Genomic DNA, 26431 nt, shown 5'->3' with positions numbered 1-26431 from the left:
TCTTTTTCTGCAGAAATTACATTTCATTTGTAGTGAAAGGTCTGCCCTGGCTGGATTGCTTAGTTGGTTAGAGTATCCTGATATGCAAAGGTTGCCAGTTCCATCCCTGGTCAGGGCACATACAGAAACAAATTGATGCTTTTGTCTCGCTTTTTTACCCACCCACCCTCCCTAAAGTCAATAAAGAAATTTTAAGAAAATAGCAAAAGCTTTGACCAGGATTGGGTTGTTATTGGCTGCTCACTTCTTCCTAGAATTCTTAGTGAATTTTTTAGAGGTAGGCATAGGGGTTATTAATCAGTTTAGGAATCTACCAATTGATTCATCATTGATGATTGACTGCTATTGGGATGGCGTATGAGAAAACTGATCTGCCCTGATTTGTCATGTCACGCATCTTTTTGTTTGTTTGTTTTTTTACAGGGACAGAGAGAGAGATAGATAGGGACAGACAGGAACAGAGAGAGATGAGAAGCATCAATTATCAATTTTTTGTTGTGACACCTTAGTTGTTCATTGATTGCTTTCTCATATGTGCCTTGACTGCGGGCCTTCAGCAGAAGCGGACCACATAACCCCTTGCTCGAGCCAGCGACCTTGGGTCCAAGCTGGTGAGCTTTTTGCTCAAGCCAGATGAACCCGCACTCAAGCTGGTGACCTTGGAGTCTCGAACCTGGGTTCTTCCGCATCTTAGTCCAACGCTCTATCCACTGCACCACTGCCTGGTCAGGCTCACGCATCTTTTTATTTTATTTTATTTTATTTATTTATTTATTTTTTTCTGAAGCTGGAAACAGGGAGAGACAGTCAGACAGACTCCCGCATGCACCCGACCGGGATCCACCCGGCACGCCCACCAGGGGCGATGCTCTGCCCACCAGGGGGCGATGCTCTGCCCTTCCTGGGCGTCGCCATGTTGCAACCAGAGCCACTCTAGCGCCTGAGGAAGAGGCCACAGAGCCATCCCCAGCACCCGGGCCATCTTTGCTCCAATGGAGCCTTGGCTGCGGGAGGGGAAGAGAGAGACAGAGAGGAAAGCACGGCGGAGGGGTGGAGAAGCAAATGGGCGCTTCTCCTGTGTGCCCTGGCCGGGAATTGAACCCGGGTCCTCCGCACGCTAGGCCGACGCTCTACCGCTGAGCCAACCGGCCAGGGCACGCATCTTTTTAATAATGGTGAAAGTACTGTTGAAGTAGATGGAAAATTCATGAGTTCCAAGGCTAAGTGAAATGACATTGTTATTGTCCATTCTTGTGTGCTTCAAATTGTCCATTCCGTGAGCCTCCCCACCCCTGCCCTATCTATTTTTAAATCCATAGTAATAGGCAGGGGTCCACTGCATGAAATTTAGTTATTTGGGGTAAAGATTGACTAAAGATAGGAATTTTTTTAACGAGAATCAGGACACATATTAAGTAAACATGCTAAATTGATATGAGAGACCGAGAGTCTCCATTTATTGGATCAACTTAACTTCTTTGATAATCTCTCACACTTTCTCACATACAAAAGGAAAACTAGCCTGGCCTGTGGTGGCGCAGTGGATAAGGCATCAACCTGGAATGCTGAGGTCGCTGGTTCGAAACTCTGGGCTCGCCTGGTCAAGGCACATATGGGAGTTGATGCTTCCTGCTCCTTCCCTCTTCTCTCTCTCCTCTCTTCTCTCTAAAATGAACAAATAAATTTAAAAAAGGAAAACTAAATATGTATATAATATTCCTGTATTTACTTATATATATAGCTATATATATGAAGCACTTTAAGCTCTATAAAAGACTAGTATGATGGAAACTTTAGGTCTAATAATGGTTAGTTTTGTTTGAATATTAATACAATGTAAAGAAAATTTTGAGTATCACGAGTGCTGTTGTTTTTGGCTCCAAAAACAGATCAAATAGATGAAAACCTGAAGCAAGCTCTGCAGAAAGATTTAAACGTCATGGCGCCAGGCCTCACCATACAGGTAAGCCTTTTTCCTAGAGAAATCTCTGGGAATTTTGAGAGCTTTGAATTTAATTATCTTTTCATTAAACTGTTTATTTAGTAATTATTTAATTAAAGTTTTATGATGATTTATAGAGTGCTTTCCTCACTTAGATGTCAGGTCTCTGCCTGAATAAAATACTCTTGTAGCTTCGTATGAACTCTTGGAACAAATAAGCTGAGGCTCTTACAAAGAAATGAAATTCACATGTGAGGCATTACTAAGATACAGTAATGGTTATAAATCAGTGTAAGATTTCTTGCCCTTGGTAAGATTATGAAAAAGGACTCCAAGTATAAGGTTTGAACAATAATTCTAGACAAAGTAGATGTCCTAAAGTATTAATTGACAAATTGATTGGATGGTTATTGCTATAAGAGTTTAGAGTTAAAGAAAAAAAAAGTTTAAAGAACTTTTTAAGGGATTCTGCCTAGAAATGACAATGAAGTTGAGATTTTTAGGTAGGTCTGGAATTAATGGGATTTATATGGGAAAAAGGAGTCAAGAAGACATTTCACGTGGGTGGGATGGCCTGAATAAAAGCAAAGTAGCACATAAAATTAATGTGGTGGTGGTGGTGGTGGGAGATAGACTGATGAAAGTTTATATTCCTGCTTTTTTGGGTCAGTATTTTTTCAAATTGGATTGACATATGTTAGTAGATTCTCCTATCAGTTTTAGTGGGTCATGACCAACATTTTGTGTGTGTGTGTGTTTTTCCGAAGTGACAAGGGAGGGGGCAGACTCCTGCATGCGCTTGACCGGGATCCACCCAGCACACCCACCAGGGGGCGATGCTCGGCCCCTCTGGGGCATTGCTCCCCTGCAATCATAGCCATTCTAGCGCCTGAGTCAGAGGCCATGGAGCCATCCTCAGCACCCAGGCCAACTTTGCTTCAATGGAGCCTTGGCTGTGGGAAAGGAAGAGAGATAGAAAGGAGAAGGGGAAGGGTGGAGAAGCAGATGGGCACTTCTCCTGTATGCCCTGGCTGGGAATCGAACCCAGACTTCCACAGCCAGGCCAATGCTCTACCGCAGAGCCAACTGGCCAGGGCCCATGACCAACATTTTAAGTCAAATGGAATTGAATAGGAAAAGAAGTCAGCATATGCCATGTAGTAAGTTTAAATATTCTGTGAAATTTCAGTATGTGGGTAGGTGTTTATATTGGGCGTCACTGTAAAATGTGATTTTTTACTGTGGTCATGGTCACATTTGAAAGCCACAGTTCTGGATCTGGATTACCTGAGAATTGGTAATATGGCTTCTTCAGTGTCATTTCTTAGAGTTTCTAAGAGATCATTTGATCGTTGTGGTGAACAGCTAAAGATAAAGCTTTGTGTGGTGTCACATGTCTCAAGTGTCGCATTGCTACTGACAGTGTGCATTCACTGTGAGTGATCTTGTGTTATCTCATAAACAAGACTGGAGGAAAGACAGGGTTTTTCCTGTGGTCATATGTTGTGCCATTATCTCTGATGGGTACTTGAGGGGGAGCCCCCAAAGTTAAAGGGGTCATTTGAAATATCCAGAGCTAACTTTATAAAATCCCCTTGTTTATAAATTCAGTGGTGGCCACAGTAGCTTTTCAGTTGTGGAGATAATAAATGTTAATGTCACAGATTCTTAGATTCTTCCCAGGTTGTTACTTGGAGATGTAGCTCATGACTCATATTATATAACCATTTCCCTATTATTGTTTTTTTGTGTGTTGTTTTTTGTGTGTTTTTTTCCCTGCTGATGGTAGCAATAATGTAGTGAACATTCCTGATACATTTTCTTGAATATACAGATTATCTTTCAAAGTGGATATTCAAATTTACATTCTTACAAGTAGTATGTGGGAATGCTTGTTTCTCTACAACTGCACCAGCATTTGAAGCAATCAGACATGTTAATTTTTGTTAACTGGATAGGTGTGAAGTTCTCTCTTTGATTTGTATTTCCTTAGTTGTTAATGAGGTTGAGCTTTGCTTTTTTTTTTTGGCCGAACTCTCAGTTGCTTATTCATATCCTTTTTTTCATTTATCTGTTGGATTTTTTCCTTGATATGTAATACTACTTCATATATTCTGGATATTTTTACCCAGGTTATATAGTATGTTGTAAAAAAATAAATAGATACTAGGAAAAGGATGAATAACAAAGTGAAATTAACTGGTAATCTTACTATACAGAGATAAGAATTTGTTCTCTTTCCAGATTCTTCTTAATCTAGAGGAACATATTTGTTTATAAGTATAAATAATGTTAAACTAAAGTGAATAATGCCATACATAAGCTTCATTTCAGGTCAAAATACAAATTGCATTATCATTTTTAATGGTTTTATGTAATTAATCTATACGGCTTCCAATTTTTACTGTAATATATGTGTTATAATGACCAAGTTTATAAATACATCTTTTAAAATCCTTCCCTTAGGATAAATTCTTAAATGTAGAATTTATGGGTCAAAGTATATGCCCTGTTTGGGGTTTTTTTGATAGACATTGCCAAATTGCCTTTCAAATTGCCAATCACCACCCCCAAATTTAGTAACAACAGTGATTACTGAATAACTTATGTCCCAGTCCCCCCCCCCTTTGTTTGAAATGCTTTTGTATTATATGCTAATTCCATTATATAGTAGTCTTTTTTGGACTTTGTTCTGTTGCATTGATCTTTCTTTCTGTTTTTTTATCTTTTCATTAGTTATTGAGCCCTTGGTCTTTTCCCATCAAATCTACTTCTCTCCTGTTTTTTCCTTCTTGTTAGTAAATGACACCTTCTTCCCCTAAGACCAGTATGTGTGGGAGGCATATTTGACCTTTTACCATATTTGGCCTCACCAGTCAGTCCCTATATGCTACCGCACAAATCTAACACTGTGCACATCTCCCTCCTCACTGCCACCTCCTTAAGCCAGGCCGCAATCCTTTGGACTTCTAGAGTTGTCTTCCATCTTATTTCCACATTTCACTTTTACTCTTGTCCATGTTATTTTCTGCACAGCAGCTAGAAAGATCTTTTAAATTTAGTTATCTATCTTTGTTGTTTTTATAAAAACAATCATTGAATGGAAAAAAAAAGTGTCACTTTATAATACATTTTTTAACTGGTAGATCAAGATCTCTATAGTTTTGCCTGACCAGGCGGTGGCACAGTGGGTAGAACCTCGGACTAGGACGCGGAGGACCCAGGTTCAAGACCCTGAGGTTGCCAGCTTGAGTGCGGGCTCACCAGCTTGGACCCAAGGTCGCTGACTTGTGCAAGGGGTTACTCAGTCTGCTGTAGCCCCATGGTCAAGGAACATACGAGAAAGCAATCAATGAACAACTAAGGTGTCGCAACGAAAAACTGATGATTGATGCTTCTCATCTCTTTCTTTTCCTGTCTGTCTGTCCCTATCTATCCCTCTCTCTGACTCTCTCTCTCTGTCTCTGGGGAAAAAAAAAGATCTCCATAGTTTTGGTTGCTTTAGTTTTGTTATAAAATACTTGCTTTTGATAGTTGGAATACATTTTTAGAACTTTAAGTCTATTTTTCAGCCTTCCTATTTTTTAGCATGTTACCATTTGGTTATGATAATTCAACGTTTTATTCACTTTTAAAATCTGGTGAGTTACATAATCTTTTCAGAAATAATGGTCATTGATATTTCTGCCAGATGAGTTTTCATTATTGATATTTTTAAGCTAGATCAGGTACCTCAATTAGTGTATAATTTTTAAAGTTGGGAACATAGTGCCTGACCGGTGGTGTCACAATGGATAGAGTATTGACCTGGAATGCTGAGGTCCCAGGTTCAAAACCCTGAGGTTGCTGACTTGAGCACGGTGTCTCCAGTTTGAGCATGGGGTCATCAAAATGATCCCATGGTCTCTGGCCTGAGGAATGGGTCACTGAATTTATTGTGTATCTACAAGTTTGCTGAATTCACTGTCTAGTAAGGTGGGTGTGTATACACGTTAACACTTAACATGAGATACTGTTTTAACAAATTAAGTGTACTATACATCATTATTGACTATAGGTAAAATGGACAGATCGCCAAGAGCTATTTATCTTGCTTGACTGAACTTTATACATTTCCTTAGATTTGTTTTAGTTACATAATTATGCCAAAATAAAAATCTTGATTTTCTCTTCTACAGCCTAGTATTTCCCCATCCCCAAATCATCTTTTTTTTTTTAAGCTTTTATTTATTGATTTTACAGAAAGAGGAGACAGGTGGGGTGGGTGGGGGAGCGAGAAGCATCAACTATTAGTTGCTTCACTCTAGCTGTTTATTCATTGCTTGTCATATGTGCCTTTACCCCGGCCAGCCCAGGGTTTCCAACTGGCAACCTCAGCGTTCCAGGTCAACGCTCCATCCACTGTGGCACCACAGGCCAGACAAAATTATTCTATTTTAATTCTTCACATAAACTTACAACTATCTGAAATTCTCTTGTTCATTTATTTGTTGTCTGATGTGGTTTTTGTCTGTTGTCTTTTTGTTGTTGTTGTCTAATGTGTTTTCTCCCTCTTAAATTTTAAATTCCATGAGAGCAGTCTTGCCTTGTTCAGTGATATATCTATAGGGCCTAGAACAAACAGCATTTGGCACAGACTAGGCACCCAATTACTATTCGTTGTTAAATGAATATTCTCTATAACAGTCAGTATTTTTCCCTTCTCTATATTTATACCCCATTTTCCTTGAACAACTACTATGGTGAAAATAAGCATCCATGATACTTTTTAATGTTTAGGGGAGTGACTATATTATATGCTGGGTTTGGTTTAAAATATATTCTTATAAACCAGAGGTAAGATTCAGCAGATAAATTCATTTCATTAGCTTTTTCATTTCTTTGCTCTGTTTACTACTGTGTGTGTATTCATTTATTTTGGCCATTGTTTTGGGCATATTTTTTATTTCTTAAATCTCTTATACAACTTACTCATGGTATCTGTTACAGATGTTTATAATTTCATATATTTGAAAAGTATGAGAATTCCCAAGATTGGCAAGCATGTAGTATATTCTTCAGCCTCAGACAGAAGATAGAAGTTTATGGAAGGCAGTTCTGTTTTTGCTTTTTTGTAAGACCAAAAGATAGATGGCTAGTCTCTTAACTAAATGCAATATGACAGCGCTTCCCTTTGAGTCACATTGAAGTGTATTGGAAATCATCTGTATTTCTGATAGTCATCACATGGTGAACTCCGGCATCTCTCCCAAATCCTGGTTCGGTTCTGAATTTTTGCCTTCTGGAAAACTACATGAGTTCCTTATAGTCTCACATGCCGTACCTTCAGCATGTGTAATGAGTTTTTCACCTCAGTCCCCAGTTTCTTATTTTATTTTACTAACTCTTGCATTTAATTATGATAGTTCTCAAAAGTACGTACAGATTTAACTGTTCTCGTTCACGTAGTGAAGGCTATGCTGCTTAAACATTTTAAAAAGTGTTTTTTTCCAAATGCCTTTAAGGAAGAGTATGTGTTTAAAGTCTTCGTTGCTTAAAAGTTTACAGAGAAAAATTAACTTTCTTCAGATCAGCCAAGAATTGTGTGTATGCTTGTGCAGTGTAGGAGGGAGTAAGGGATGTTTAGTAAAGTCAAAGTTTTGAGATCAAGTCCTTGATGTAGAAAAATCAGCCTTCAAAAAACTGCACTTTCCTATGTCAAAGTACACTGGTTAGGAAAACAAAGTTTCTAGGAAACAATGTCTACAAAGGCATGTAGACTCTGCTCAGCCTTTGGTTAATTGTTTATGGGGAGTAAGTACTGCATGTCTGCTGGTAGAGAGAGTGGGAAATTCGATACTGCCCACTATGTTTTCAGTTGCTTATACCTGCCTGGATATTTTGTCTTCATTTCTGTTTTGACTGTTTTCTACCTATTTTAAATCTTGGGATTTTGCCTTCCTCTTATTTCTTTGGTTTGCAAATTGGAAAAGGTAACAAAAGTATCCAACTAAAGAGCTTTGTGAAAGGTCTTTAAGAGAGAACTTTTTCTCTAAAGGAGTTTTTTCCCTTAACTGGTAGAGTGATTTTCCTATAGCCAGGCATTTATTTATTTATTTATATTTTATTTTTTTAAAGGAGACAAGAGGCAGCTTATCCTTGATTTTTGGTGCAGTGGCCGAAAGTAGCTTTTCTCATGGGATCCCCACAGCTGTTCGTAGACGGCTATGTCATAGTGGTTTTGTTAGTTTCATTTGAGGAGCTCTTCTATAGAAGATTTAGATTCATTTGAGGAGCTCTTCTATAGAAGATTTAGATTGAAGATTTATTTTTCAAATACACTTTGGCTTTTTCACTTTTATTTTTTAGGCTGTGCGTGTTACAAAACCCAAAATCCCAGAAGCCATAAGAAGAAATTTTGAGTTAATGTGAGTAATGTGCATGAGATCCCAATATTTTATTTAGGGCTGTCTGCATATGAATATACCAGTCTAGAGGAAACGTATATGTGAGATTTTACACTCTGGGATGTGTTATATGTCTGTTTTTCACACTTTAATTCTAGGAATATTGTCTTATTTTAGTGTCTTAATTCCCACCAGACTCATTAGTTTTCTCTTTATATATGGACATTTTAGGAGCAGCTTCAAAGGCTAAGGATGCCATTTGCTTTCGAACTAGTGTTGGAAGCCTAAGGAGCTATAATTTTGTTGTGAATAATATCTTGAATTAAATATTAATTGGGCCTGACCAGGTGGTGGCGCAGTGGATAGAGCGTCGGACTGGGATGCAGAAGGACCCAGGTTCGAGACCCCGGGGTCGCCAGCTTGAGCGCTGGCTCATCTGGTTTGAGCAAAAAGCCCACCAGCTTGGACCCAAGGTCGCTGGCTCCAGCAAGGGGTTACTCGGTCTGCTGAAGGCCCGCGGTCAAGGCACATATGAGAAAGCAATCAATGAACAACTAAGAAGTCGCAACACGCAACGAAAAACTAATGATTGATGCTTCTCATCTCTCTCCGTTCCTGTCTGTCTGTCCCTGTCTATCTCTGCCTCTGTAAAAAAACAAAAAAAAAACCAAAAAAATAAATAAATAAACAAAACAGAAAAAAAACCCCACAGTAATAGATTGTTTTAAAAAAAAAAATATTAATTGGGAAGAGAAAGATTCCTAGCTGTTAAGGTTGAAGAGAGAGCCTATACTTTGTGACTGTGTTATAATAGTAAGAAGGGACACCTTATTGGTAGTCTTTGGTTTGTATGTGATTGTATATCTAAATTATAATTTGCCTGAGTTGATGCCTAGTAGTATTCTCTTTTATGTGTCCAAGGCTGACTGGGTGTGAGAAGTTACTTGACATGAAATTAGGTTCTAAGTGTTTTAGAAGATCCCTTTTAGGGAAATACTTAGTTAGTATAGTTAAAATGGCAATATTCTCATGACTGTACTGAGAAGAAGAAACAAAAGTCTTCAGGAAATTTGGCTGACATGTTAAGAGAAAGAATAAGAAATGCTGGAAAAGTAGCTTTGCAAAAGTTAATATAATATGTATACATACAAGGGGTCCGAGATGAAATAATAATACTTTTTGAAGTGATATACCTCCTACTCCTATTGTTCCCAAGTCTGTATCTTCTATCAGGCAGAGTTTTATTTTCCCTTTTTTCATTGGAGAAAAGGAACTCTTTTTGAAAACTATAAAGCACAGGTGCCATGCTGAGTAGATCATGGCTCTGATCCATTTATAGAAAAAAAATTTATTGAAGGCTCAGTATGGCCTTAGGCTTTCAATATGATGGCTTCTGGAGATGGAAAGATGAAAAGAACACTGTGTTCTCTGCCCTCAAATTCCTCATCATATCTAGACTGTCATTTTATGTCTATCAATGTTGGTAGGAGGAAAGGTAGAACTTTGGATAAATGTTTGGGGAAACCACTGGAGTTACTTTTAAGATATTTCTGGATCCTTCCTAATTTTATAGACTATTTGATTTCCAGAATTAAAGCCACCTTGGGATCATCTATCCTCCCACCTAATAGTAATTTTTTTAGTAATATTCCTGCCATATGGTCACCCAGTTGCCACTTGTACATGCTTAGTGATAGGCCAGACATTTCCATTATTAGAAAGCTCAGATTTTTTTTTTTATTATTATTTTTTTTTTTGTATTTTTCTGAAGCTGGAAATGGGGAGGCAGTCAGACAGACTCCCACATGCGCCCGACCGGGATCCACCCGGCACGCTCACCAGGGGGCGATGCTCTGCCCATCCGGGGCGTCGCTCTGTTGACCAGAGCCAGTCTAGCACCTGAGGCAGAGGTCATGGAGCCATCCCCAGCACCCGGGCCATCTTTGCTCCAATGCAGCCTTGGCTGTGGGAGGGGAAGAGAGAGACAGAGAGGAAGGAGAGGGAGAGGGGTGGAGAAGCAGATGGGCGCTTCTCCTGTGTGCCCTGGCCAGGAATCGAACCTGGGACTCCTGCACGCCAGGCCGACGCTCTACTACTGAGCCAACCGGCCAGGACCAGAAAGCTCAGATTCTGAGAAAATTTTTTCTTACATTGAGCACCAGTGCACCACCTACTAAACTGCCATCTAGTTGCATCTACAAAGAGCAAATATGGCCAGTGCACAAGGGTATCTGCCTGAGGAGGGGCTGAAATCCATCCCTGTTCTGCTTGCCAAACTAGGTACCTAAGGGGCTGCATCTGTCAGAGGTTGGTGCCTTTTGCTAATTGGCTGACAGGTGCTGTATGGGCTAGCTGGAGGTCTAACAGCAAAGGAGCATTTATATACTCCAAATACTTCTAGATCACTGACCATTCCATGATACAGTTAGAGGAAAAAGTCAGATTCAAATATAAATGTACTAAATTGGATTCCCATCTTTGGGTGGCTTTGGACAAATCATTTAACCTTTCAACCTCAGATTCTTTTTATATAAAAAAGGGTAATGCCTCTCTTGCTACCTTAATGGGTCAAAAAGTTCTTGTTGAATATGGTTCTCTGACCCCCTATAGACTCAGAATTACTGCCTGTGACTGTACATCATTTGTAATTTTTCTAATATTTTGTCCACAGGGAGGCTGAGAAGACAAAACTTCTTATTGCTACTCAGAAGCAAAAGGTGGTGGAGAAAGAGGCTGAGACAGAGAGGAAAAAGGCTATTATAGGTACTTGCATTTTTTTCTGAAATGATTGTCTCTAAGAACATATACTGTGAGCTTGTCCTGTTCATTGTCAGCTTCTTCCTAGATGTTGATGGAACTCATGTAAGATTACATCATACATAGTTTAGAATTCTGGAAACTTCTTTGTACAGTCAGATGTCCTAAAATCTTTAAAAGCAGATGAGGCTAATAATTAATGAAGTGTCTGTCTCTCCACTATGTCATTGGCTGCCACAAGTGTCGTGGAAGGTGGATAGGGTTTGGGGGCAGCTGTAGCCTCTGTGGAGTAGGGGTTTTGTTTATACAGATTAAGAGAAGAGGAGTTTTTGTGAAAGCTCAGGACTATAATGTGCATCTTTGCTGTTGACATGCACCTAGTTTTATCTGGATAGATAAATACTACCATCTCTAAAAGTAGCAGAATTGCTTACTACTCATTTTGAATCAGTGACTACCCTAATACTTCAGGGTACTCTATTATTAGACTGCCAGCTTAGGCTCACAGTTGTTTGTTCCTTGGATGCTGAAACTGTTTTTCATAAAATATTTCAAATATGCAGAACGTACAGAGAACAGTATAATGAAGGCCTAACTTTTTGCCATATTTCTTTCAGATCATATTTGCTTTAAAACAAGGGTCGGTAACCTATGGCTTATGAGCCAGATGTGGCTCTTTTGATGGCCGCATCTGGCTCGCAGACAAATCTTTAATAAAAATAATGATAACATTAAAAATATAAAACATTCTCATGTATTACAATCCATTCATTTCCTACCGCTCATGTTCATGGTTGCAGGTGGCTGGAGCCAATCACAGCTGTCCTCCGGGACAACACCAAATTTTTATTGGATAATGTGTAACGTACACAGGTCGTTGTATGGCTCTCACAGAATTACATTTTAAAATATGTGGCATTCATGGCTCTCTCAGCCAAAAAGGTTCCCAACCCCTGCTTTAAAAAAATTATATATCTGTTTGCAGCTTCCTTTGTTTCTTTCCCTGATCTTATTTCTTGACCTTTCTTCTCAGAGTAGCTTCTGTTCTGAAATTGATGTATATCTTTCTGCCCATATTTTTATGCTTGCACTATAAGTATGTAATAAACAATTCAGATTGTGTTAAACTACAGAAATGGTATCAAACACTACCATTTATTTCACAACTTGCCTTTTTAAACTAACATTGTTTGAATTTTGTTCATATTGATATATGTAGATCTGTTTATTTTTTTGAGAGAGAGGGGTGGGGGCAGACAGGGACAGATAGATAGGAAGGGAGAGAGATGAAGAAGCATCAACTCATCGTTGCGGTACCTTAGTTGTTCATTGATTGCTTTCGCATATGTACCTTGACAAGGTGGGGGGGCTTCAGCCGAACTAGTGGCCCCTTGCTCAAGTCAGCAACCTTGGGCTCAAGCCAGCAACCTTGGGTTTCAAGCAAGCGACCTTGGGCTTCAAGCTAGCAACCTTTGGGCTCAAGCCAGTGACCATGGGATCATGTCTATGATCTCACGCTCAAGCTGGTGAGCTGCACTCAAGCTGGATGAGCGTACGATCAAGCCTGCAACCTTGAAATTTGGAGCCTGGGTCCTCTGTGTCCCAGGCTGATGCTCTATACCAGGCTTCCCCAAACTGTGGCCCCCTGAGGCCATTTATCCAGCCCCACTGCCGCACTTCCAGAAGGGGCACCTCTTTCATTGGTGGTCAGTGAGAGGAGCACTGTATGTGGCGGCCCTCCAATAGTCTGAGGGACAGTGAACTGGCCCCCACTGCGCCACCACCTGGCTAGATCTAGCTTATTTTTAACTACTGTGTGTTTTTTCTACTGTGAGTGAACCTTGATTTATTCTGATGGATTATTAATGAAGAGTTAGGTAGTTTCTAGTTTTTCCATATTACAGAGGGCACTGCAGTATGCCCTTATCTAGGTATTTCTGTACACATGTAAGATTTTTCCTAGAGTAGTGTTACTCAGCATGTGATGTGGGTCAGCTTTTTGGGGTTTTTTTTGTTTGTTTTTGTTTGTTTGTTTGTTTTCTGAAGCTGGAAACGGGGAGAGACAGACAAACTCCCGCATGTGCCCGACCAGGATCCACCCGGCACGCCCACCAGGGGCGACGCTCTGCCCCTCCGGGGCGTTGCTCTGCCGCGACCAGAGCCACTCTAGTGCCTGGGGCAGAGGCCAAGGAGCCATCCCCAGCACCCGGGCCATCTTTGCTCCAATGGAGCCTTGGCTGCGGGAGGGGAAGAGAGAGACAGAGAGGAAGGAGGGGTGTGGGGTGGAGAAGCAAATGGGCGCTTCTCCTATGTGCCCTGGCCGGGAATTGAACCCAGGTCCCCTGCACGCCAGGCCGACGCTCTACCGCTGAGCCAACCGACCAAGGCCTAGCTTTTTGTTTTTTATCTACAATGAGTTAAGTACAGAAATGCAGAATGGGTGTTTAGAGGTTCTTAGGGCTTTTTTAAATGTCTGTTGACTCTAATAATAAAAAAACTGGAGCTTGTGCTTTTGTTTTTAAATATTTTTCCTAGTAATTCATTTTTATTATAATTTATAATAGATTGGAATACCCCTAAAGAAGTGTGCTTTCCCACCTTTTCTTCTAGAACACATATATTGTAGCAGAATTTCTGTGTCACAGGTTACTACACATCTTCAAATTTGTAATCTATTGCCAAATTGTTTTCCAAAGTGATTTTTCCATTCTGCCTTCTCTTCAGCAGTGTTTGAGTTCCTGTGCTACCATATTGAATTCCCATTTCTGCACATCATCCTTAACCCTTGGAGTTAATCAGACTTTTAAATTTTATACCAGTTTGATGGTGGACATTGTATCACATAATTTCAATCGAATTTCCCTCGTTACTATAAAGTTGCATATTGTTTACTGGTCATTCATGTTTCCCCTTTTTTGTAGTATGTGAATTGCCTGGTAATATCATTAGTCCATTATTTGATTACTTTTTTTGAACTGATTTGTAGAGGATCTTTATTTCATCTGAATATTAATCCTTTTTCAGGGTTATACACTGCAAATATCTTCTCTCAATTTGTGGCTTGTCTTTGAACTTTATGATGTTTTTGACATATGTATATATTTCATTTTAAATTAATCAGATTCACCAATATTTTCCTTTCTGTTTTGTGCTTTTCCTGTCTTGTTTAAGAGTTCTTTCTTAGCCCCAAAGGAATAATTTTATTCTAAAAATTTTATAGTTTTGTTTTTCATACTTAGGTCTTGAATCTGTCTGGAGTTTATTTTAGTGCTTAGGGTGACATAGTAATTCAATTTCTTTTTTTTTTCAAATGACAAGCCAATTGACTTCAGACTACTTTATTAAATAGTTTATTATTTCCTCTATTTATTTCCAACACCACACTGGTCATATAACAAGGTCTTATATATGATTTGTTCTATATCTTGTATATGATTTGTTCTGTTGCTCAGGTCTCTATTGTTTCAATTTCTGGATCTAGCTTTCTCCAGTATTACCTTGTTTTAATTATTGTAGCTTTTATGTCTTACTATTTGGGAGAGCAAGTTTCTCCTATTTCTCTTAACTGTCCCTAACTATTCCTAAGACTGGTTTGAACTATTCCAGGCCCTTTATTCCTTCATATATATTTTAGAACCAGCTCCTCAAATTCCCTGTAAAATACAGTATTGGGGATTTGATTGGAATTACATTATCTATATACGTCACTTTGAAGAGAATTACAATATTTATGATATTGAGTCTTACAAATCGGTTCTATTTCTCCATTATGAGAAATATCTTCTTGAAGTTCTTACATATTCTTTTAGATTTATTTCTATAAAGTTAATAACTTTTTTGCTATTTTAAATATGCTCTTTTTTTGAAGGTATTTTTCTGTTTTTTTGCTTTTGTATAAGGTATGCTGTTAATTTTTTTACATTGCAGTCTTGCTCAAAATGTTTTTAATAGTCCCTTGAATTTCCCATGTGAGCAGTCACATGGTCTTCAGATCAGCTCTTGTTTTTTCTTTGTAGTCCCACACTATTTAGTTCTATTTTACAGCCTTAGCTATGCCTTGTTGAAAGGAAAGATGGTAATGGGCATTCTTGTCTTATTCCTAACTTTACATAGTCCCAATGCTGTTGGCTGTACTTAACTTTAATTGGGTTAATGAAGTTTGCTCTGCCTTTTGCTTGCCAAGAGATTTTATCATGAATGACTGTTAGAACTTAGAGAATTTTTTTCTGTGTCTATTGAAATGACCATATGCATACCTTTTATTTTTAAAGTTGTTAACAGGATGAACTATATTAATGGGTTTTCTATTACTGTTCTGGATCATTTTGTCTTCCTAGGATAAACCCACTTGATTATAATGTGGGAGGTTTATCCCAGTACATTTCTCTGTATGTTGGCTGAAGATTTCTGTTAAATGTTTACTTTTATTTTCTTAAGTGAGATTAGCTTATAGTTTTTTTCCTTCTACTTAATGTCAGGGATTCTTTTGTATATCATGGTTATACTAGCTTCAAAATAAATTGCAGAACATTTCTTCTTTTCTGGAACATTTTGTATTAAATACATATTAATCTCCTCTGTAGATTTGGCAGGGCTTATTTGTAATAACCATCTTGGTCTAGTGGGGTTTGTGCTTTTTTTCTATGTTTGTGTTTTTTGCAGTAATAGTTAATCTACTGATTTAATTTCTTTATTGTGTATGGGTCTATTGAGGTCTTATTTTCTTTTTAGGTCAGTCTTAGTAGTTATGTTTGTCTCGAAAATTGTTTCATCTGCTATTTCAAGTTTGGGGACATAAATTGGTAGAATTCTCTTTTGGCTTTTAAAACCCCCTACCAAATCTGTATGTTCCCTTTTTATTTTTAATATTGTTTATCTGTACCTTCTTTTTTGCTGAATCAGTTTTGCCAGAGGTCTGTGTTATTTTATTCATCTTTTCAGAAAACTGATTTTAATTTGGTTGACTCTTGTCACTTTCTTTTCAATTACCTATACTTGATTTTATTATTTTTTTCCTTCTACCTCTTTTGAGTTACTGGTTTTTTTCTGACTTCTGGAGTTACTTAATTCTTTAGTTTTTAGTCCTTTCCAATGGGAATTGTAAGATATTTTTTTCTAAGTTCTGCTTTAGGTGTAGCTCAAGTTTTAAAATGTAGTTTATTATGGTGTTCAGTTTTTTGCAAAACATTTCCATTATGATTTCTTCAACTCATGAATTATTAAAAGTATGTTTTTAATTTCTGATTGAATGAGTTTCCAGGGGCTACCTTTTTAGTGTTGATTTCCAGTTTTATTTTGTTATAATCAGAAAATATGATCTGTTATGTGGATTCTTAAGTATTTGTTGAAATTTGTTCTGTGGCCTGTCAATACATGGTCCCTTTTTGGTGAATGTTATGTGTGCTTGAAAAGGTTGAATGTATATTCTGTGTATGTTGGATGCAGGTTTCTCTATAATATCCATTAGGTCAGGCTGGTGTTGTTCACATCTTCTGTATTCTTATAATTTTTGCTTTCTTGAGCTATCAATTACTGAGAGAGGTATGTTAAAATATCCCACTATGACCATGGATTTGTTAACTTATAATTATTTTCTTTGTATGTTTTGGGGCTATATCATTTAGAGCATTCAGGTTTAGGATTGTTACACCTCCCTGGGAAATTGTACCTGTTATGTAATAACCCTCTTTATCTCAAATATGCTTTTTGGCTTATGGTCTGTTTTGTCTGATGATAATATAGCTATACTAGATTTCTCTTTAGTTATTTTCTTGATGTATCTTTTCACATCCTTTTACTTTCAACTTTTCTATGTCATTATGTTTTAGGTGTGTCTCTTGTAAACAGCATATAGTTGGATTTTGTTATCTTATCCAATGTGAGAATCTGTCTTTTAACTGGTGAGTTTAGTCTTTTTATATTTATTGTGGTTACTGCTGTGTTTGGATTTGTTTATATCATTTAATTTTTGTGCTATTCACCATGCATCTTTTTCTCTGCTTATTTTCCTTCTTTTCTGATTGGTATTGAATTGATTACATTTTCTTTATTCTTTCTTTTGATTGACTAGAAGTATTACACTCAATTTCTAGAATGTATAACTAGTCGTGAATACTTTAATTCTTATCACTGTCCCCCACTTTTTCATATTACTATTGTCTAGTATTTTAGTTTCATGTTGTTTTAATTCTACCAATTATCATCATCGATTCTTACAGTAAACATTTATTTTGATTTATATGTGTTACGTACTTTTTTCTTCTCCATTGTATCTGGCAATTCTTTTTTTTTTTTTCCCCCTGCTAATTTTTTTTCAGTGAATTATAAGGAGTGGAAACTTCCTCAGTCTTCCTGGTCTGAAATGCTTTTGTTTTATTGTTGTTATAATTTAGCCTATAGTTCTAAACTAAATATATTATTATTCTTTTGTTACTTTAGCAATATTATTTTATTTTTGTTTTGCCTCTTCTCTTTCTACTTTTAATATTTTTCTCGTTGGTTTTCTCCAGTTTCACTATGATGTGTCTAGGTAGAGAAAAGCTTACTTCCTCCAGGGCTGGTAGGGAGAGTTGTTGAGTCTCCTGGAGTGGCAGCCGTGTAGCTGTCTCTGTTGTGCACAGGAATCTCAGCTCCAGTATCTCAGGACCTCACCTCCGGGCCCTGCCTGGCCGGGAGCCCAGGGTCTCCTGCATTTGTCTCGTAACCGTGATAGATCGCCCCCATCCAGGCTCTCAGCTCTCCCTTTGCTTATCTCTCCTGAGGAGCTCACATTCTTCCTTACAATCTCAGCCAGGAATTAAAAAAAAATCAGTTATATTTTATCTAGCACTTTAAGGCAGCAATTTTCAAGATTGCAAGAATGCAGCAAGAATGTTTAAAACATGCAGTACCTGACTATTTAGTCAGGGGCACTGACCCCTTTTTTCTTAGATTGTTGAATAAAAAACGACAATAGGCAACACAACAAGAGCCATCCCCTGTGAATGAATCAAAATTATACCTATTTTTTGTCAGATCAGCAAATAATATATATATTTTTTGGTGTGCCACAGAATTTTAGTAATTAGTTTATGTGTGTCATGGGATGAAAAAGGTTGAGAATTGCTGCTTTATGGTGTTAGCTGAAGGGTTTTTCATTAGTCCACTCTACCATTTTTCTAGACTAGAAGTTTGGTCACACTCTTTATGGGCTTATCCCCACATGTCAAAGAGCTGTGTGAAATAGGGTTATGGCTGTAGTTCCTCTATGCTGAGACATTGTTTCCCTGGGTTCTAGCTGCAGGCTGCAGATTCTTTATTCAAGTTTTATCTTGAGTTTCTGCTTATAACTAAATTTCTAGGCCAGTTGAACAAAGTCTATTTTGGGAATGGTATGATACAGATTGATTTTGTTCTGATGGGGAGATAGGGCTGTATGCCCTGGAGTAGTTGATAAAGGCTCCTGTCTTCTGGAAAGAAGAGACCACTTGGAAATTTTCTTTCCATTGTGTATTTCCTCTGGGAAGAGCTTAAAATGTGTTGAAATGCTCACCTTTGGCTGAACAGGAGAGTTGAGAATGTTCTTCAAGAATTGCAGTGACTAAAATGAAAGTGTGATTAGAGTCTTCCCTGGTCCTGGATCCTTTGGTTAGGCCTGAGCTTTTACTAAGAGTGTCCCTCATTTTCCCTTCCTTGTGGCGGCCGCTGCGGTCCACCCGGTCACTCCCAGCACCGTTTTTACATTCCCAGGTGAATATCCCTGCTTTCTCTTCGTCTTCCACAACAGTCAGAATATTCCTTCTCTGGTGTTACTTTCATCGTGTCATTTCCTTGATGGCAGTTTAACAGTTGATTCTGAGTATACTGAAGCTAAATTCCTTAGGCTGTCACTTAGGACGGGTCCTCTAGCCCTCTTTCTATTCTTTTTTGTTGTGTTCTCTTGTAGTTGGCTCTTTATTCCCTCTTCACTGTGAGTTGCTCATTCATACCTTCTTGTCTTTGTTTATGCCTTCTGCCATGTCCTCCTCGGTCATGCCCATGTTTTTTATTTAAGATTTCTTCTAGAAGGCCTTCCTTGGTGTAAGTTATCTTATTCTTTCTTTCTCCTGCCACATTATATAATTGTCCAACCTTGCCATGCATTTATGTTGCTCTGTTTTTGTTCTGAGTACTTTCATGAAGGGTCTTTTTTTTTTTTTTTTTCCATTAGCTCATGGACCATTGCTTTTTAATCCCTTGAAGAACTGGCCCTGTTACCTTTTGTACTCCCCCTTCTCACAAAATCAGCACTGTCAAAATAGGACTGTAAAGTAGGGACTAAATTCCCTTTTTGTCTGTTGAGGAGTTTACAGTCTGCATAGATAAAATGTAATGAAACAGTCCAATACCCCTTATGTAGTTTAACCTTAGACTTGTGCTGCTTGAGTCTTAAGTACCTGCAGAACTAGGGAAATGTGTTTGAATGTGTCTTCTTTTGTGTGTAATTATAGAAGCCGAGAAGATTGCAGAAGTGGCAAAAATTCGGTTTCAGCAGAAGGTGATGGAGAAAGAAACTGAAAAGCGCATTTCTGAAATTGAAGGTACGTGGGGGAAAGAGGCCTGACTGTCCTCGTCTGCCCCAGGGGTCGGGCTCCTGTGGTGGCTGGGATAGACATGGGCAGAATAATCTAATCTGGAGGACATAGCTGATTTGACATTCTAGACACTTTTTTTAAAAATTGCCATTATACATCTAACTCTTGGTGTGGTTTGTGACTCTGGCTAACTCAGCCTTTCCTTTTCCAACTTAAAATGGGGCTTACTAGCTCCCACTTTGTTCTTAAGGCAGTGTGATAATTGCCCATAATCAGTTGTTAGAATATACAAGACAAGATAGCCCACCACAACCATTTTCTTTTCTACCTGTGAACCAACACAAAAAAAACCAAAAAAATTAGCTGGGAAAGAAGAACCTGGTTTTCACAGAGGCTCTCAAACTCCTTGGTTTCACATGTTGCTGTTCTTAGCACACAGTTTTGAAGAGCAAACATTCGACCTCTTGTGCTTGTATACCATTGCTTCTTATTGTTCTGTATTAACTGATTTGAGATCAGATTCAAAGGGGTGGGGGACAGTGCAGTAAATATAGCAGAGCTTTTGTGTCTTGATTTAGTTATTTCACTTGAAGTCTGGAGCCTGGGGGGGGGGGTGATGCTTTGTGTGATGGGGGTTGGAGAAAGAAAGAGCAGCTTTAGGTGGAAAATGAAGTGGGCTCAGATAAGCTGAGAGTTGTTAGACATTGACAAGAGTATTCCCCTTTAAGAACAAGCCACCTGAGGACTGGGATTTGAAAACTGCTAATGTTGTTATATGCCTTTACAGTAAAGTAAGTGATCAAAATATCAGGCAGTGGAGAAGGGGATTCCTGCTTACCCAAACTCGTACAGCTGAGGAAATGGATCGCAAGTTTTCTTTGTTTTAAATCCTGACTGTTGTGTTTTAGATGCTGCGTTCCTGGCCCGAGAGAAGGCAAAAGCAGATGCCGAGTACTATGCTGCTCATAAATACGCCGCCGCAAACAAGGTGACGGCTCTCCGCGCCACTTTCCTAGTAGTACCGTTTCGGGCTTTGTTTCCTTGCCGGGGGTCTCTAATGTGATAGAGGGGATTTCATGCAGTGTCAAGGAAGGACCGTTACTGTCACACCCTTTAGACTCAGCCAGTCACTTAGCAAGATAAATTGTACATGCACTGGGTAGGGAGTTTTGTATATTTTCTTATAAAAATGGGAAGCTTTGACAAAGGCAAATAAATATGTAATAACCAATGCCATATAGTTGTTCATTTGTACCGCTGTTTAAGAGCTCAATAATCTAGAAAGTTGAGGGACATCTGAAATAACAGGAGGGACAGGAGAAGAGTTGGGTTCACTTAGAATTGCTTCCCAGAGACAGTAGATTTTTTGAGTAGGTGCTAAGCTTGTTTAAAGCAGTGTTTGTCATCAGAGACATTCTTGGCATTTTGGAGTGAGATACTTTATCATTGTTGAAGATCACCTCATGTATGATGGGATATTTTGCATTCCAGGCCCTTGTCTACTAAATGTCAGTGGTGCTTGCCAGTTATTTTAACAGTCAGCACCCTACCCCACACATGCATGTCCAGATGCCTCTGAGTACCACTTGTTTACTGGATTTAAAAAATGTTCTAATCATGAGGAATTCATGTGTAGTAACTTGAGACAGGACGTTGGGTGATGTATGGGTGACCAGTTTTTGTGTAGGAACTGCAGTAAGTGTAGGTCCAGAGAATACAGGACTAGTTACCAGGAATTATTTAATTAAGATTTAATTAAGAGGCAGCTAGAACTTTTCTAGTTTTATGAGAAGGAAAGGATATGACCAAGGTTTGTAAGGTTATTAATTGTAGAGTAGATTGGGACAGAGAAAGAATGGAGAAAGAGGTTGCTAAGGTCTATGATACAGTTTGAAGGATTAGAGGCAATATTAAAGGTATAGACAGGGCTTAAACTCTTGATTTAGAGAGGAACAGCCTAACCTGCATTCAGAAGAAATGATAGGTGACAGAATGAGAGTTGTCAGTTCTGTAAAATCCAGTAGAAATTTAGAAATACACTTAACATATTGAAGGACATAGCTCTATAGAAACAGAATGGAGTTAGGTCAAAATGGTGAGATGAGAAACTTGAGTTTACAAAACTAACATTCCAAATCTGTCATGAGAGAGGCTGGCCAGGCACTAATATCCCACCCTTGTCTTTGAGGTCAGCCTTATGCTAAAAGGGCAGTAAGTAGTTTTATGCCACTTTGAAAAGTGCTATTCAGATATTAAGCTATATTAATAAAGCTTTCGGAAGTAGTCTGGTTGTGCCCTGGGACCAGATTTGATGGCAGTATTTCAGCAGAGGTTATGAATCAACTGGAAAAAGTGTAGGTCCAGGGAGTGGAAGATGTCAGAGGGCTGTGAAGAACAAGATGGGCTTATGCTGGAGGACAGACTGGGACTTGAGATGAGGAGAGAATCACTAGGGAAGTTCTGAGGGGCTTTGAAGGAACATTTAAAGGAACATTGGAAATGAATGAGCTTCAATAAAACCCAGGGAGATTGTGGTTGGATATATCTTAGCATCATGATTTAAAGCACTGACAGAGCCTGACCAGGCGGTTGCGCAGTGGATAGAGCGTCAGACTGGGATGCAGAAGACCCAGGTTCGAGACCCCGAGGTCACCAGCCTGAGCGCAAGCTCATCTGGCTTGAGAGAAAAAAAAAAGCTCACCAGCTTGGACCCAAGGTCGCTGGCTCGAGCAAGGGGTTACTCCGTCTGCTGAAAGCCTGCGGTCAAGGCACATATGAGAAAGCAATCAATAAACAACTAAGGTATCAAAACGAATAACTGATGATTGATGCTTCTCATCTCTCTCCGTTCCTGTCTGTCTGTCCCTATCTATCCCTCTCTCTGAAAAAAAAAAAAAAAAAAAAAAAAGCACCAATGGAGGCAGGTCTCATGCTTGACAAACATCTGTCCATCACAAACGGTTAAACATCCAGTTTCAGGGTAGAGCCAAGAGGCTAGACCAGGTGTTTCTTGAGATCTTTCCAGTTCTGGAATGTGATTAGGAAAAGCAGAATCACAGATGGTTGATTATAAGTAAGGAGCCCAGGCCCTCTTTACAAAGCTATCACTCTCATCCGTCAACTGTCCAGCTTTCAGGAGAGCCAGCGGAAATTCCATACTGATTCCAGGTTGATTCAGCTAGATTAAATGAGGAAGTATATATGAAAGTACTTTATCGGCCACAAGTCACTATAGAAATATTAGTTATTATCATTACTTAGTGAGTTATTATTCATTGTTCCCCCAAACCACCCCCCTCTCCCAATTTTTTTATTTTTAAATTAAGAAATGAACAGCCCAGGCCAGAAGGCTCGGTTGGTTAGAGCAGTGGTCCCCAACCCCTGGGCCGCGGACTGGTACCGGTCCACAGAGAAAGAATAAATAACTTACATTATTTTCATTTTATTTATATTTAAGTCTATATTTAAAAAATGACCAGATTCCCTGTGTTACATCTAAGACTCACTCTTGATGTTTGTCTCGGTCACGTGATACATTTATCTGTCCCACCCTAAAGGCCGGTCCATGAAAATATTTTCTGACATTAAACCGGTCCGTGGCCCAAAAAAGGTTGAGGACCACTGGGTTAGAGCATCGTCCCAAAGCACAGAGGTTGATGATTCAGTCCCCTGTCAGGGCACACACAGGAACAGATTGATACTCTTTTCTCTCTCCCTCGCTCTCTCCTTCCCTCTCTCTACAATGAATAAAATAAATTTTAAAAAGGAAATGAATAGCTTTTACTTTAGGACAGAGCTTATGGAAGGAACTTCAAGTCTGGAATGTAGCTGTCACTGTGATAGCCACACTTCAGAAGTGAGAGAGGGTCTGGCAGCAATGCACATTTGAATAATGACGCTCAGCAGAGCAATAGGCAAACTGGGTTTAAGCAAAGAGAGAGAAATATTGCCCCAAAGTGTCCTGATGCCTTTGCTCTTGTTTGAACCCATACAGCACAAACTGACCCCGGAATATCTGGAGCTCAGAAGGTACCAGGCCATTGCTTCTAACAGTAAGATCTACTTTGGCAGCAACATTCCTAGCATGTTCGTGGACTCCTCCTGTGCTATGAAGTATTCAAATGGTAGGACTGTAAGGAAAAGCTCTCCTCTGCTCTTTAAGGAGGCTCTTGAACCCTCTGGAGAGAGCCCTGTCCAAAAGAAGGAGAGCATAGGTTGATGCAAGAGGAGGAAACGTTCTCCCATATCAAGATGCTGCCCAAGGGATTCGGTGGGAACAATGGTTATGCGACTCTTCGTGCTCGTGCGTTCTGCCCCTCCTGTGGAAGTCCTGGCTTACCAGCTGATCAGGGTGGAGCCAGCTCTCCGGCACCCAGTGATCTTTTCAGCCGCAGTTTTATCAAGTATGCTGTATGTGTTCCTTTCTAAACTGGTACTCGTGACAGAGGGAAAGTCGATGCTAGATACTGCCTGCACTGGAATGTTCAACACTAATACATAACAAGCTGTGTTTTTCTAAGCTGAGATCTATTGAATAATGTTTACATTGGTCCCTGGGGAAATGTGTGCTCAGACGTTCATGAGATAGAAGGCCAGAGAGAAGCTGGCCAGGATGTGGTAAGTGTGAAAAAGACTGACTGCACCGGGGACCCAGGCTCTCTTTGGGGTCCAGTTCCAGCGTTCATCCATGTGATTGACCTCTAGTCTGCCGAAGTTCCCCAGGAAATGATCTTCCACTGAGCAACCATTTACTTGATATGATTTGCACCTTTTTGTTTTCCTACAGTCAGGTTGGTGGCCTCCTGGGACATGCACCTTGCCACTCAACCAGATTGCTTGTAGAGATTCCTAGTCACTAGTTTATTGCATTTGCAGGCTCAAAGGTAGAGCTTGGTTTGAAGTTTGTGGGAAGATGAAACCTTTACTTTGAACCAAAGCTCTGGGAACCTGCATTCTCCTCCATTGGATGATGACTGTCTGTCTGTGTCATGGCCCCAGGCCGCATGTGACTAAGGTACCTGGTTCTAGTCACAGCTCCTTTTATGTCACCTCTCAGCTCTGTCTGGCCAAGAGCAAGACAGGGCTTTAACCAGAAATAGGAGCAGCATACAGTTCCTAGCTCTTCACTGCACAGTATTGTATCATAACTGCAGGAAGTTTTTCTTTTTAAAACTGGAGTTGGGGTCTGTTCATGTGCCCCGGTACCTCTGCCTAAAGGCTGTGTTCTAGGCTGCGTGGTTACTAGCTCACTGATTCTCCTCAATATTGCTCATCAGGAACCCACACAGTGTGGAACAAAGAGGAACTTAGAAAGCATCCTTGGTTATTTTTGTCACCTTCCCTTTTGGCCCTGAGATGCTGAAATCAAAGTTGTTCTCCAGTGTCACCTTCCCTAGGAGATCAGGTCCCCATTGACTTCCTGGAGCCACGCTCTCAGTCTTCCAAGAGGATGACAGAGTAGCTGAGGCTGTGGCTGACCTATTTCATCTAGACTTTTTCTCCCTTAAGATAAACATCCCTGAAACGTCCCCTGGTGAGGTCTGAGGATGTGCAGCTTGTTAAGGTCTTTTGTGTAGACTTGGTTCAAGCCAGACAGCAAAGTCCCAGGGCCACTTTAATAACCTTTCAGCTGACTATCAGTCCTGTCAGTCTAATGACAGCTTCTGGGGTGTGCCAAACATTTTATATGGGAAAGGAATCCCAGACCTGAGTGGGTCTTTTACCTGGGCCTTATGCTAGAGAGGCATTTGTAATATGGAGAGAATACTTTTTTCATTTTTTTGCTCATTTAATTGTATACATTCTTTTTTGAGTGAATTTTGTGTTCTCTAGCCCTCCTTAAGAGAACGTTTGAACTATAAAAATAAACTCCTCACCTGTCATTGTTGCTGCAGATAAATGATTGTGGGAAGTCTGGGTCATTGATCTTTGTGCTTTTGTTCCTAGAGATGTTGCCTATTCCCATGAGTTGCAAGCTGCTGCCCCAGCAGCAGATGGATGTGGGTTACCGTACGCACCATAGTCCCGGTGGCAGAGTTGAGGAACAGGGAAACCACGTTGTGCGGTTTTAAAGTCCTTCCACTCGAGCTCCCCACGGAGTGTGCTCCCCTGTGCTCACTCGAGCTCTAGGTCTGTCCCTCCTTCAGGGATGTTTCTTTTGACAAATGCACACTGTAATTTTGAGTCTAAATTTATATGTGAAATGCTACCTTTTTTAAAAAAAGAAATGAAATAAAATTATTTTACTATCAGTGATTTGTGTTTTCTGTATGTCTCCATTTTCTTTTGTCTTAATGTGCTTCCTAAGCTTTCTTACTTAACTCTAGAGCAGGGGTCGGGAACCTATGGCTCGCAAGCCAGATGTGGCTCTTTTGATGGCCGCATCTGGCTCGCAGACAAATCTTTAATAAAAAAAATAATAACATTAAAAATATAAAACATTTTCATGTATTACAATCCATTCATTTCCTACCACTCATGTTCATAGTTACGGATGGCTGGAGCCAATCACAGCTGTCCTCCGGGACACCAAATTTTTATTGGATAATGCATAATGTACATGGGTTGTTGAGAGGTCAGAAAGTAAACTTCCCTCCTTTTAATCAAGTAGTCAGCTAGCTAATTGCAGAAACCCTTTTGACGAAGAAGATGGCTAAAAGAAAAAAAGATGAGTATTGTACTTTTCAGCAGGAATGGACAGAGGAATTCGCTTTTGTGGAGAGAGCAGGTTCTGCAGTGTGTCTAATATGCAGTGATAAAATTGCATCGATGAAACAAATATAAAATGGCACTTC

The 26431-nt window shown here is 39.5% G+C and overlaps 1 protein-coding gene across 3 annotated transcripts in view; it reads left to right on the top strand.

The window, feature by feature from the left end:
* The window catches only part of ERLIN1 (ER lipid raft associated 1), a 40132-nt gene extending 14240 nt beyond the window's left edge, over positions 1-25892 (top strand). For all 3 annotated transcript variants that reach the window (XM_066239168.1, XM_066239169.1, XM_066239170.1), the window contains 6 exons: positions 1890-1963; positions 8291-8349; positions 11000-11091; positions 19554-19643; positions 20546-20625; positions 23632-25892. In XM_066239168.1, coding sequence (XP_066095265.1) covers positions 1890-1963; positions 8291-8349; positions 11000-11091; positions 19554-19643; positions 20546-20625; positions 23632-23856 — 620 coding nt within the window. In that variant the 3' untranslated portion in view covers positions 23857-25892. The remainder of the gene's footprint in view (positions 1-1889; positions 1964-8290; positions 8350-10999; positions 11092-19553; positions 19644-20545; positions 20626-23631) is intronic.
* Positions 25893-26431: the final 539 nt, after the last annotated feature.

The sequence above is a fragment of the Saccopteryx bilineata genome, chromosome 7 (assembly GCF_036850765.1).
Source record: "Saccopteryx bilineata isolate mSacBil1 chromosome 7, mSacBil1_pri_phased_curated, whole genome shotgun sequence".
Classification (NCBI taxonomy): domain Eukaryota; kingdom Metazoa; phylum Chordata; class Mammalia; order Chiroptera; family Emballonuridae; genus Saccopteryx; species Saccopteryx bilineata.
The sequence above is the reverse complement of the archived record's forward strand: the minus strand, read 5'-3'. Positions and strand labels throughout refer to the sequence as shown.